The following is a 14,440-nucleotide window of genomic DNA, read 5'->3' as shown; positions in this document are numbered from 1 at the left end:
ACCCCTTCTTTCAGCTGGCCTATATGTGTACTGTAAGAAGTGACCGACCTGCCTGACCAGAGACCTGTACAGACTTCTCATCAGGGGCTTCATTAGACATGGCTGCAGTAGTCCTACCAGGTCTTTCTTTCTTTCTTTCTTTCTTTCTTTCTTTCTTTCTTTCTTTCTTTCTTTCTTTCTTTCTTTGTCTTAACTGCCTTAACTTTTTTGTTTTTTTGTTTTTTTTACTTCTTTTTATCTTCATATGCCCTTTTTTTTTCATTCTTTCTTCCTTTTTCCTTCTCCTTGCTACTCAGATATATGTCTTTCTTTCTCTCTTCCTTCTCTCTCCCATTCCCTTTCTATCTCTTATTTTCTCCCTCTCTCTCTTATTCTCTCACTCCCTCTTCACTTTCTCGTCTATCTCTGTTCCTTTCTCTCCTTCTCTTTTATTTCTCTCTTTCCTCTTTTCTATCCTTCTCTTTTCTCTCTCTCTCCTTTCTCTCCTCCTTTTCTCTCTCTCTTCCTTTTTCTTCCTCCCTTTCTTTCTCTCTCCCCTTCTTCCCTTCCTTTCTCTCAGTTCCTCTCCCTCTTCCTTTCTTCCCCTTTTCTTTCTTTCATCCTTCTTCCTTTTTCCCTTTTTCTTCCGTTCTCTCCCTCTCTTTTCTTTCTCTTTATTCTTTATCTCTTTTTCTGTTCCTTTTTCTCCATCTCTGTTTCTCATTCTCCCTCTTCCTTTCTCTCTCTCTCCCTCTCTGCCTCTCAATCTCTCTCTTTCTTTCTCTCTCTCTGTCTTTCTTTCTTTCTTTCTTTCTTTCTTTCTCCCTCTTTATTTCTCCCTTTTCCGTTCTCTCTCTCTCTCTTCCTTTCTCTCTTTCTCCCTCTCCCCTTCTCCTTCTTCCTTTCTCTCTCTCTCTTTCTCTCTCTCCCTCTCCCTTTCTCCCTTTTCCTTTCTCTCCCTTACTCTTAATTTCTCTCTCTTCCATTCTCTCTCTTCCTTTCTTTCTCTCCCTCTCCCCTTCTCCTTCTCTCTTTCTCTCTATTCTTTCAGATCAAAGGGCTCCCTTTCCCTCTTCTTTTCCAACAGAAGAAAAAGAAAAGAATTAATACTAATGGTGCTGGGAGCAGAGGAATAAAGCGTCGGGGTAATTACCCAGCAATCACTGCAGCATTCCACAGCTGAGGGGGGCAGAGATAGGGTCTTGAGCCTAAAGAGCATGGACGTGGATCAACTTGGCCGGCACACACACAGACACACTCACGCTCACGTACAGCCCCGCTTGCACAAGTGCAATCCGTCTTCATTGAGCAGCTCGGGGTCTGCAGAAGTCTCTCCCTGCTCATTTCAGCTCTGTGGTCGAGCAGGAGAAATCACTATGAAAACAACATTCGTTTCGTCTTTCTCGTTGTGCCTCCGTGCATGTCTGCAACTGTGTGGTGTGTGTGTGTGTGTGTGTATAAAAATGCGGCTGTGTGTTGGTGTCTGTTTGATATGTATGAATGCAGCAGGGGTCTCTGTGTGAATGACTCTCTGAGGGAATGAGCAGGGAGAGGGGGAGGATGTCTGCTTGTCATATGTGTAAGTGCAATATGCAGCCCCCATTGCTTGAACCTGGCCCGACATTTATGATAATAATCACAGCCTGATTGTGCGTTTGTGCGTTTGTGTATGTTTGTATCCCTCAGAGATTAGCACTGGATATTCGGAATAAGCCACATGTTGCAATAGCCGAACAGAGTCAGACAAGTGGATAAGGTTTCCTGTTTACATATGCGTTTCCATATGCGGGTGTCTTTATGCAATATACAAACAGCAGGCTGCATTTCTCATGCTCCTTCAATATTTATGTTCCAATAACTGTTAATAGTTTTTCTTTTTCAGACATTAGACAGTAGTTTACAAAACCCTGAGACCAACACTCTTTAGGTGTTTTTTGCTTTTATTGATTTCAGATGCAAACCAGCTTTTTAGACACATTTCCTTCTCCAGTTGTATTGTTTCACAAAGATTAGTTGCAACCCTTGAAATAACTCACATGCTGCTCACGTTACCTCAAAATCAGTCAGTACTGTATCTTATAACAGGCAATTTTGATTTAACATAATTCTTACTGTAATGAAATTTGGATCTTGTTGCTATCCTGTGGTTTCTTCAGAACATTACCCAGAAAGGACTCTTTTTGGGTTCAGTGACAGGAAGGTGTGAGTGTTCTAAGTTAGGCAGAACGTGACTGTAATGTGCTTTTAGCTGACACGCACTGTTGAAATCATTCAGTGAACCTTTGCCTCGTCACCACCTTGCTGATGATGGCAGCTGCTCTCATCTGTTGAGGAGATCTTATCTGCAGTTCCTTGGCCTCCTCTTGGAGTTTCAACCACATGCAACGATTTTTTTTTCCACATCATGTTTTTATTTTTTTGGTATCCTATAAAGTAAATTAATTTTGTAAGTAAGTTGTTGTTAAATCTTGACATGTGTGAAATAGGCGCCCCACTACTTTGGCCACTACATTTGATTTTAGGGGAATGTCACCTCATTTTTTGAGTCATATTTTGTTTTCTTTATACACTACCATCCTCTTCTTTCATTCTGGATGTGCTGCTCTTTTATATAATCTTTATAAAGTTGTGCAAAAGTTGTCAATAATAATCAAGGACTTTTGATGTGGCTGTATGTCTTCACAAACACTTGTAAATATTGCTCCATGTGGCTCATCATGTGCACGTTTGTATTCATAAAGAGAGTAACTCTCTGCTTTTGTGTATGTTTGTGTGCCTGTGTCCTTGCATTCGAATGAGCTCACATGTGTATGTGTGTGTTTCTGATGGACACAGAGCACCTTTGTATTTCTGAACAGGCACTGATGCTTATAGCAAAATGAAAACTCGCTCACTGGTCCTAATCACAGTGAAACCCGTAGAAAATTCTGTCTCTTTCACTTTTCTCCCAGTTTGACTTTGACGGATCGTTTCTTTGCTTGGCTTCAGGTTAGGCAACAACCTGCTCGTTTGGCTTGTTAACTCTGGGTCCTGCCTGTGCACGGGGCTTTTTGGTTTGGAGGCAAAAGAAAATTCGGTAGAAGAGAGAGAGACAAAGAGACAAAGGCATGCTAGCACACATGCAGGTAGAGAATGGCTCAATACATGTTTTTGTTCGATTGTGCCCATGCTTTTTTTTTGTTTTATAATAGTTGGCAAAAAGATCTAAAGAGCAGAGACAAAGACTCTTTTTCTTGATTTCATCAGGGAGCAATAATGGTTCAACAGATCAAAGTTGATCCATGACGGAATATCACCCGAATAAATACCTGCACACAGCCTCGGTGAAAAAGAGAGCAAACATGTAGCTGCAATACTAATCTGCTGTATAAATGGGAACACAGCTCAGTCTTTTTTTTAAATAATGGTAAGAACATTTAGTAGTAGTTATCTCTCAGTCTGCTGGAGTCTATATAAAGCTACAAGCTTTATAGTACTCAAACCCCATCATACAGCGCTGTGATTGGTCCACAAAGTGATGATATGGTCCTCAAACACAAGCTACCTGTTTGGTGTTTCATCAAACTCACACATGTGCTGCAGAGGCTGTCAGTGGACTCAAGGCAAAGATATATGATGTGTGTGTGTTGTGTTGAAGATTTCAAAGCTCATACAAGGTTAAAAAAAAGAAGACTTGTTATTGTGGATTACGGAAAACATGTTATTCAAAGAGGGTTTTATTTGTAATGTTGACGTTCCTAACGAACTTAACAAATACTGTTTATATAAAAGAGGAATTCAGTTTTATCTGACTGCCTGAATTATTTGGAGTTGTGTTAATGGGTTGTGATGTGTTCATCAGTTTAGCATGACATGCATTAACCAGATGCATGGAGAAGCACTGTGATTCATTGGGATTTGTAATGCACAGTTAAAGTCACGGCTTTGTGAGGAGCAGAGCAGAAAAATGACCTGTTCTGTGATAAGATCTGAACTCTGCAAATCGTGATTTGTTACACCCCTTGGGTGGAAGATCTCCATCTTTTTTTGTGACATTTGGAAGGAAAAGAAATCAAACTTTTCTCTCTCAGAAACTATAGAATGACCTTGACTTTGTTTGGATGACTTCAGATCCTGAACATTGTGCCTCTTGACCCTCCCCTTTCTCTTCCTTCCTCTCCTGGGTACAACTCATCATATGAAGTCACTGTTCTCCGTCGTTCTGGTCTGTAACAGATGAGTAATTTCTCCTCAGGCAAAGCAGCGTGACATCAGGAAGTTCATCCGAGGGAAGTGGGGGAGAGGTGTGATTTCTTGCTGTAAGGGTCTCTGTGTCAGGTTTTCTTGTTGTACAGTCGTCTTCACAGTTTTGAGCTCTGGTGAGGTAGATATAGTGTCCGATTTTTAGAGTGATTTCTGCAGATGAAATTTTCCTGACAGTTTGGTGTTAAGCTTTAACTCTTAAGAAAGAAGTCTACCGTAAGTTAGCACGTAGAAGTGAAATTGTGCCAGTAAATCTGGGACCAATAAAACATATTTTTCATTTTAAGTTTCCTCAGGAGTTGTCATTTGTACATAAATGAAACCTGTGGCAGAAAGTCACCACATGGGGGCGCCAGCTCACTCAGTATATGATCCACCAGAGTCTGACAGTGTTGTCCGCGTTACTCTGTTTCTCAGGCAGGGACGGGATGGTGGTGGGGAGTGTTGGTGGAACAAGGGTTAAATGAAGTGCACACACACCCTCCTCACACTGAAAAGGTCACTGTCTTTCCTGAGCCTTTCAACCCGAGCTGTGTTTCTCTTTGAAGAGCCACATCTGAGCACTCACTCCAGGAGGAAGTCCTTTATCAAGGAATCAACAAGCTTTAATGGGAGGAGATGGGAACAGTATGCAGGTTTACATGTTTTAGTATACTGAAACACACACAAAAATCTCAAAGTTCCATGTTTAATATGCTTTACTTGGATCGCAGTGTGTGATTGTGGCGCGGTTGAAGCAGCAATTTGATATTTCCAGTTTGGAGTCTTTCATCATGTTTCTGACTTTGACCTAGATTTCTCAGGGGAAGTACACACACTGTTACTACATATTGTCCAGTTTGCGGTTATTGTGCGCCGTGTATTTGTGTGTGCGTGCCTCTGCATGTGTGTACATGTGTGCCAAAGCCAGAATCTTTGGGTTTTACAACTGTCCCTGTCATATTTTCAGAGGCGATGACAAGCTAAGAGAAATGAGTCGCCTGTCAGAAAAGGGTGACCAATTATTGTTTGGTATTTTTATTGGTCCAAAAGAGTTTTAAAAATACAAATGATTATATTTTTATGGTGGTCATGGTCCACGCTGGTCTCCTTTGTGTTGTGCAGAAACGACTCCCCGGAGGCCGCAGAGTTCTACATTTTAGTTTGGATGGAAGACAGACGGGTTGACCGGGTTTGTGGTTTTGTTCTGAAACAAGCTTCAAGCTTTAGATCAAAATGTTTTGCCAAGGATTCGGCCTGATACTGTTTCACTAACGTTTCTCTTTAACATTAGAGCCCTTCTTGTTTGAATCATTTCTGGATACTCAGGCCCTGATATTTTGAGGAACTGCTTTTCAAATGTGCACCTCAAGATAATCTGTCTCATACGCACTCTCTCAATACTCCCTTTGGTTGAAGTTCAGGTGGGGGGTCGCTGGGTAGAGTGTGCAGGGAGAGGGGGAGTCCTCTTTGATGGGACGGTTTTTGTGTTGATTTTACTTCAACATTTACGAGGCAAGTTTCCGTAAGACAAACTCAAAAGTGAAAAACAAATATACAGGCAACTATGAGAAACTAAATGTGAATGACATCACCATCCCGCCCACTGAATGTCTGAATGTTCTTAAGTATTACCAGCTTCACATCAGCTCACCCCGACTTGGGATCCTTTCACTTTCGGAGCTGGCAGAAAAAAAGTGTGTATAAAGTTGGGGAAAACCGATTGGACTGTTTGCGTTCACACATGCACCCAACCTGGAAATTTTAGGAGTGGAGTGCATTTGTGGAAGGGGCTTAGGACTACTAACACATTGCTAAAGAACACCTCCCATATAGAGAATCCCAAACTGTTTTGACAACAGTTAACTTTATAAATTCTACACATGAATAAGTCAGAGACTTTTTGAGATTTCAACCCTATACCGGCATTTTATTTGTGTCATTTTTATTTTTTTTGTGTCATTTGTGAGCCAATTTTTTTTGTGTCATTTGTGCCATTTTTTGATTTTTTTTGTGTCATTTTCAAATTTTTTAAAGGTAAAAACAAAGAGATTTTTCACTGATAATAATGCAGTTCATTTTTTTAACAATAATAATGTGACAATACCAAAAACAGGAACTTTAAAGCCCCATTCCACACCTTGTGTTTTTCCCATTATGTCAGTGTTAAATTCTTGTTTTTTGTTTAAAGCAATGTTGTCACAATTCCAGAATTTATACTTTTTTTTCACTTCTTCATGTTGTATGAATATTGTTGTTGCATTTGAAATGCGCTCCAAATTATTATTATTATTAGTATTATTATTATTACAGGATACTCGTAAAAATCAAATGATATGGATACCCACTTTGGTACTTTGCCAACAAAATATTTACTCCTACCAAAAACAGAGTCACTCTCTTTTTTAGTACAGCACTACATTCTGCTGGTAATTAAAAAACAGACCAACATTTGACCTTCTGTAAAAAGTGAAGAAAGGCTTTGCAAGGACAGTTTTCCTCAAAAATAACATGCAGATCAAGGATTATTCTGGATTATTGTTCATGATCAAGAAGAAGTCTTTGGTGGTCGTGTGTTTATGCCTTCCTCCTGAATTTTCAAAGTTTCATATTTTGGAAATTCTACTGTATAGTGTAAAATCATTGTGCAGTGGTGTGGTGCTCACAGCCAACAGTCTGCAGGTCAGGATGAATCAAAAAACATAAAAGGAACAGGTTACATCACTATCTCTCTCTGCTCCAGTCTCTGGCTGTCTGCAGCAGACATAAACATACTATTTTCATCATTATGAGACGCTGAGGGGAATTGACAAAACACCCAAATTTGCAGACCAGTTTGTGTTGCGCTTGGGCAATGTCAGAGCTTCAGATGTGCGGAAGAGGAAAGCGAAGCAGAGGCATGTACAGTGCAGGATGACGCACTGCAAATAAAACAAAACCAGACACCTTTGAAGAGTTGTGGATGTATTTCATTAGAGAGCAACCACCGTGACACACCAGAAAATAATGTCTTGTTCTTGTATCAAAGGATTGAAAAATTTGACAACCTTGTTATAAAGTACCTCAGCAGTGTTTTGCAGCAGAAACTGTCAATACTATGCACAAAGTCAAGGTCAGTAAATGGTAACCATGCATCAACACCCCCTCTTTTGGAGCAGAACCTGGCCCCGTACTATCAGCTTGTCGATAAAGTTATCAGAATGAAAACAGTATGCTTGTAAACAATGGGGAGCTGTGTGTGTGTGTGGGGGGATGACTTACACAGACGTCATGGTGTCTCAAGAGGATACACACTCACTGAGACAGACAGTCCACACCGCAGTGCCTGGCCTTTAGCTGCCTATCGTTGGTGGTCTACTGTGGCGGGAGGTGTGTGCGGTTTGAGAGTGGGATGACATATGCACTGTGGTATAATGATAAAAGCCTCTGTGTGTGCAAAAGAGAGACAGAGAGAGAAAGAGAGAGAGAGAGAGAAAGATGCGGGAGTATAGTCTGAGGTAGCCTCACACACAGGGAGATGAAATGAATGACTGCTGTTCTCATCATAACAATAGAGCTACTGCAGGAGAGGCCCCTCTCTCTCCCAGAAAGGCAAACAGCTGCCCCGCGCCTCTCCTGTCCGCAGCCAGCATTTCTCTTCACAGACTGTGTTTTGACTTTCAGAACTTGTCCAGAATTCCTCGCCCTCTTTTCCCATATCCATCGCTCACGTGACTCGTTCTCATCCGCCAATTTAAGTTGTGTCGGACGTTTTTCTGCACAATTTCACAGAAGGCCCAGCGACAAGGCTAAATATTTCATGGTGGGGTTGTTATTTTGGAAGACAGAGCCAAAGCAAACGTACGGCTGGTGAAGAATGTAATCATTTATCTAAGACCAGAGGCAACATACTCAATTAAACCTGAAATAGGGCCTTGTGGTACCCATAGTGACAGAAACGAGGCTGCATATGAATGTATATGTATACATTTGGGTGAATATTCAGGAGAACAAGTTTATGTGAAAGCCACTGAGCTGCTATATCTACAGGCCAGGATATTGGGTTTGTTTGTACTTCCTTCTGTGTTTACCTCAGATGGAGATAAGCATGTTTAAGCGCCAGGCTTGTGTAAGCTGGTGCTATATGGTGTGGACATTGTGGAGACTGTGTGTGTGTTATGATGGCTTTAGTGCTCAACTGTCTGCGTCCATTGGAAAACGAGCCAAAGTACTTCTCCAGCCCGGTGTCCACCCTGAAATCTCATCGAACACACCCATGGCAATCAGGAGTTTCTGGGAATTTTATCTGAACGTGGTAGTGTGAAGCTTTCCCATCATTCCCTGAAGGGTTTAATGTCCCTATCGCTTGTTCACCGTCCTACCAGAGCCTTCAGCTTGGTTGTGTAATGACTACTATTAACCTATCAAGATCTGCTGAAGGCTTCTCACCGCTTTTCCCACCCCACCCCCCTACCCGCCTTCATCGCCAAAATCCAAGATGGCTCTTTTAAATCAGCGCTCTTTCCCTCCAGGGAGCTGAGAACACCAAAGTCCACAGTCTAATTGGATTCATTTGTAAAATAGACATGGAGATTTGGACATTATCTATCAATGTACCCATGACTGGAATGCAGCTTTTATCTCCCCACAGGACATTTTTTTGCCCTGTCACAATTTCAGTTAAAATGTTGCCTGAAGTGCTTTTCTTGTTTTTATTGGATTCTCATGTTCATTAAATAATGACTTCTTTTCGGTGCATTTTCCTTCCTTTTGTACAACACCAGACCTAATCTGAGAAAGGACCACTTGGGTCAAATGTGGTATTAATGCTTTGCAGCATGAAGTGAATGGTGCTTTGTATGTCTGGAAGAGAAGAAGAAAAAAACACTTGAGATGATTGAGTGGGAGACAGGAAAAAAGATGCTCTTTGCCAGTCCGTAGGTCTAAGTCTCACTACTTTTCTTTGTCTTAAGTGACATTTATGCAGAATTGTGAAGAATGTACAATGTGCTTGTCGGAATTAGAAGGCATAAACAAGTCCCAATTTCCTGTCACCAGATGTGCTGTCCCTTTGTAACTGATTTGTAGACCTCTGGAGTCTCATTGCACTGTGTCCTACCCCAGCTGCATCTGCTAGTGTTTTGTTTGGTGCAGCCCGGAGCATTTTGTGTTTGTGTTTTTGCCTGTACGGTTCAAAGTGTCTGTGCATCTGTCTTTTGTGTGTTTGTGTTCTGTTTTGCAAATGTCCATCAGATAAAGGCTGTTGAAAACCACAACTGGCTATTACACCGGCACTTTATCGGCATGAGGTTAGCCACAGAGAATCAGATGCAGAGACGAATAAGTCACAAAGTAAATGGGGCTGACTTAACTCTTAGTATGACACTCTTGAAGTAGTGCTGAAGTTTGTTTGATTAGTGCTGATTTCACTGTCCTCTAGACTTCTGGGGTGCTGGTTTAGCTCACTTGGTAGAGTATGTGCCCCATTTACTCTTTTAAAACCATAGACTGTTTCAATGATGGAAGTTGGGAATGTGATGACACCCAATGGTTGGTTCTGAATTTGGAAAACCAACTTGAAGCCATCCCTACGTTGGTTTTCAGAAGCCTACAGGGATCATATTTGGATGAAAGGGTGGCATTGGAGAGTAGCTGGGGATTAGCAAACACAAATGTTCAAAGATTGCAGGGGCATCAAACTCATTTCAGTTCAGGGGCCACATACAGCCCAAGTTGATCCGAAGTGGGCTGGACCAGTAAAATCACAACATAGTAACCTATAAATAAAGACAACTCTAAATTTTCCCTTTGTTTTAGTGCAAAAAAGTACAAGTACATTCTGAAAATGTTCACACTTAATGAACTATCTTTCTACCAAAAGAGCTGTTGGATTATGCAAACAGCAAGTAATCTATTTTCTCACTTTGAGAAGAAAAGTGCCGTTTAGGTGCGCTCCATCAGCACTATGATTTTATGTGACCCCCAGAAGGCGAATTTCAAATAGTAGTTACTTTTATTGAAAAATTGCAGTTAATGATTATTTATTTTTTTAGTTATATTTTTTGGGCCTTTTTGCGTTTATTGTATAGGACAGCTGAAGAGAGACAGGAAGTGTGGGGAGTGGAGAGCGGGGGGGGACATGCAGGAGATGGTCGACCGACCGGGAATCAAACCAGCGACCCCTGCGACGAGGGCTATAGCCTCTGTGTGTGGGGCGCTTAGACTGCTAGGCCACCAGCGCCCCTAGTTAATGTCTTCTCTGTACTTTTTTGACTTTTCAAAGTCGTTCCATGGGCCGGATTGGAACCTCTGGCGGGCTGGTTGTGGCCTGCGGGTCGCATGTTTGACACCCCTGCTTTAAAGTCTGTGCTCAGGGCTAATTTTGTTAGCTGGCAAATGAGCTGGCCAACACACAGAATGAGATTAGAGATTTGGGAGTAGTTGGCCGGAGATTTTTATTACCTGAACTAAGGGAGCTGTGAGAGCTTCTGCACCTGGTCAAGTTGTTTTGAATAGATAAATAACTTATAAAGATGAGGCCTTAAACGTGTTTACTTCTGCTGTAAATTTGGGCGTTGTAATGCTGGGCCTGAAGGGGGTTGACTGTCTTTGATACTCTGCCTCAAGTGGCCTCAAGAGAAACTGATGTTGTTGTTATTTTGCACTTTCCCATTGACTTTATCTCTCATTCCAAAAGGTTCATCGTCAGAGTGATGTTAGTACAGCTGTACACTGAATGCTACTTAGATTTTTATGTTCAGTATTAACTTCTGATGTTACAAATCAATCTCTTTTTTATGTTGTTGTTTAACATCAATTCTCTGCTAACCCACACTCCTTTTCCTCTGTCTTTCCGTCTCTCCTCAGATTGAGAACCTGTTGGAGCAGTTGAAGGATAAGGACAAACAGCTGGCTGGTTTAAGAGAAAGAGTCCAGGGCCTTCAGACTGACTCGAGCAACACAGACACAGCCCTGGCCACACTGGAGGAAGCCCTATCTGAAAAGGTACAGAGCAGGGGTTTTAGAAGGAGGTGAATGTGGAGGCTATAAAAAAAAAGCTTCATTTAAATGCTCCAGCTTGACAAAGCTGACATTTAACTTCTTTTGAAAAGTTACTGGATGAAAAGTGGAAAGACTAACCCACATTCAAAAACGTGTGTGACAGGTTTGAACAGTAAAAACTCACAAATGAAACCATTAGACCACCAGTTGGTCTTGAAGCGCCTGGAAATTTTTACCCACTGAGGCACACTGGTCTTTCAGGAAGCTTGTATACATCACACAGCTTAATTAAGTTGCCTTTGCTATGACTCACTGCCATAATTTACTGACACAGACTCCTAATTTATGGACTTTGGGCCACACTAGATGAGGTCCTGTCTAAAAACAGCAAAAAGAAAGAAAGAAGGCACTGAGAGGAGGGAGGTCCAGAGTGAACATAGACGGAGGATTAGTCCTCGTCTGTAACTGAGTTTAACACGGGGAGGGAATGAAATATAGAATAATAGGAGGATAGAAGTTTTGAAAAGGGGAGGAATGGAGGAATGGAAAATTGAAATGGCAGGAGAGGCACAGGTCTGATGGAAGAGGTGGTCTAGGAGGGAGGGAGAGGTCAAGGAATGCACGGGTGGAGGCAGAAGTGAAAAATTAGTAACTTCTGCGAGACATATGAAAGAAGAAAGGAAAGCGGAGAGCTGGCAAGGAAAATACAGTAAGGATTAGACAGGGATGGATATTCAGATAACACTGCCAAGAACATATAGAAGAAAAAATTAGCTATTGTGTTCGTGAGTGAGCATAATGAGGGAGACAGCACAGGCATGATATACTGTGAAGTTTCTATGCTATATAAAGAATGCAGTCTATCCAGCTTTTCTAACCTTATCACTTACCTCTGATGTTGGGAAATACAGACACATGATACTATGCATTCATACGTATGGGAAGATGCATTGAATTTATTGCAGTGTGAAAATCACAGAGCTTGAATGTCTGGCATGTGAATTGAGGTGAACCAAGCAGACCAGCTCCATATGGATGAACGGGCGAGTGGATGGCCTGGATGTTGGTCGTAAACATTCAGCGTTTGTTGTTTTCTGGCAACATGAGACAGCAGCTGGTCTCCATAAAGGCTCACCTCAACACAATTGAGCGAGCATGCTCCCACTAACACTCAAAGATGAATGGACTCGTCGGCCACTGTGGTGTTTTGTTTTTCGGTAAAAATGCAGCGCTTTTCGTCGAACAGGTTATTCACCCAATAAAGCCCCGCTCCTGTTGTTGTATTCCTTGGTGAAAAAAGGGATACTTGTGGGAAGCTGGAATTCTAATGCTAATGATGTTTTTTTTCTCATTGACACAAGCCTTTAGGGATGTGTTTATGAACTTGCATTCATGGTTAAACAGTGCCAGTGACTTCTAATTGGAGCCAGAATTGAACACTTTGATGTTCTTCGCTGTCCCGACAATGATCATGGAGATGTCAGATTCTTGTTTGCAAGTATATACACACTCTACATGTAACTGACTGAGCTTGACTGCAGGGTTTCTTAGTGTTTCTTCACTTTGCTGCATGTTTAAGGTTGTTCTTAGCACGCATTTGTTGGTCCTGCAGTCTAAAGAAATGATTGCTTTGGCATTGTCGGCAGAAAAATGGTTCCCATTGTTTGCACATGTTTGTTTGTACTGCAGGCTAAAAGATGAATGCTGGTTTACTTTTCGTTGGCATTTGCTCCTGATAAAAAGTTTATAGAGTTCTCCGTTAGGACAGATGTGGATGTCTGTGCTCTGCGTGTTTTCCAGTGGCTGCCATATTTTTTAATGTGATCAAATGTGTGCATACTCTGTGTGTTTATGTTTGTTCCTTTACATCTGTTGTTCTATGTTTCTGTTTGTTATTCGTTCTCTGGCTGGCCAAGGGCATGCAAGAGTCACGAACTGAAGGAGAAAGGTCAGGAGAAAGTATTCAAAAGGAATTTCCATGATTGAATTTCAAAAGGTGCATCCAACAGTTATCTTCCCCATGTGACACGAGTGGAAATCAACACTGTTCTAGTAGTGAGCTAAATCAACAAGCAGCACAACATGAAGAGGAAAGGCTCAGAAAGATGGAGGGTGGTGTGCAAGTAAACAGCATTGGTGGCACTATGGTCTCTGAAGTTACAAATCAAGTGCAAGGATTACTGATGAAGCAGATAGTAGTAGCAGTAGTCACTGATTATGGTGGTTATTTGTCCGCGCCATTTCTGTGAGTACAAGGAAAACACCTTTTTCTTAAACAACTAACTTTATTTGTAGTTCATGTGAAGTTTGCTATTTCCCTCCCTGGTTATTCACGCAACCTTCCCAATGTCACGGTCAAGTGAGTGTCATGTTAACTGCACACAAGCAGGAGTGGATGAAGACGACTGGAGGAGGGCCTTCAACTGATATACAGTACAGTATATGGTGTTAGTCTTATCCTGGTCTCACCCTGCCTTGGTCTTGATCCTTAAAAGTCAAGTCTTCCCTTGGTATCTGTGCACTCTGGTCTTGGCCAAGTCTAAATAAACTAGATAAACTGAAGCCATTTCTCCCCCATCAACCAATCATTATAGAGCTTATTATAAACAGCTTAGCCACAGTGTTGTTAAACTCATCGTAGATGGCTCAAGTAAAACAAAGTGATCTGATTTCTTTGTCCAATTAGAAAAAATCCTCCATAAAGACAGGAGTATTTTGGCTTCTTTGAGCATGTTTTCTTTGTTCCCCTCATGGCATCACTGATTGTAAAATGAACTGCTATTCAAAACCGTTTACCGCCTCATCACTCCAGCTACTTAAGCTCAGCTTCTCCCCCTTTTTGACAGTCTGATCCCTCAATTTCTTACAGTTTAATTTTATAAATCAGTCCCATAGTTTAGTAATATTTAATACAGCTAAATCACATAAAGCCTTGTGTTGAACAAGTTTCTGTCAGTGGGATAAATTTGGTAGTTTGATATTCAGCCTGAACCAATCCTCTGCCTGAATTAACAACCTTTCTAAAGCTGTCGTTAAATCCAGATTCAAGTTCAATTACTTTCAAATCAGATTTTTGCAACTCAATAAAAGTCTTTGCTCTTGGAGATCAGTCTATTAGCAGACGAGATGTGGGTTTCATTGTGTTTAGAACAAAGCCTCGACACAGCACATATATGTTTTCACTTAGAATGTTTTTTATCACCTAGTTTTGTTTTCGTTGCCGACAGACTTTGAAATGAATATTATAATGGCGCAATAA

At 41.3% G+C, this 14,440-nt stretch overlaps 1 protein-coding gene across 1 annotated transcript in view; it reads left to right on the top strand.

Annotated features, from left to right (window-relative positions):
- The window catches only part of LOC117821851 (ELKS/Rab6-interacting/CAST family member 1-like), a 190,603-nt gene that overhangs the window by 58,431 nt on the left and 117,732 nt on the right, over positions 1-14,440 (top strand). The window contains exon 10 of the mRNA XM_034696381.1: positions 11,047-11,184. Coding sequence (XP_034552272.1) covers positions 11,047-11,184 — 138 coding nt within the window. The remainder of the gene's footprint in view (positions 1-11,046; positions 11,185-14,440) is intronic.

Source organism: Notolabrus celidotus, chromosome 11 (genome assembly GCF_009762535.1).
Source record: "Notolabrus celidotus isolate fNotCel1 chromosome 11, fNotCel1.pri, whole genome shotgun sequence".
Taxonomy (NCBI): domain Eukaryota; kingdom Metazoa; phylum Chordata; class Actinopteri; order Labriformes; family Labridae; genus Notolabrus; species Notolabrus celidotus.
The sequence above is the reverse complement of the archived record's forward strand: the minus strand, read 5'-3'. Positions and strand labels throughout refer to the sequence as shown.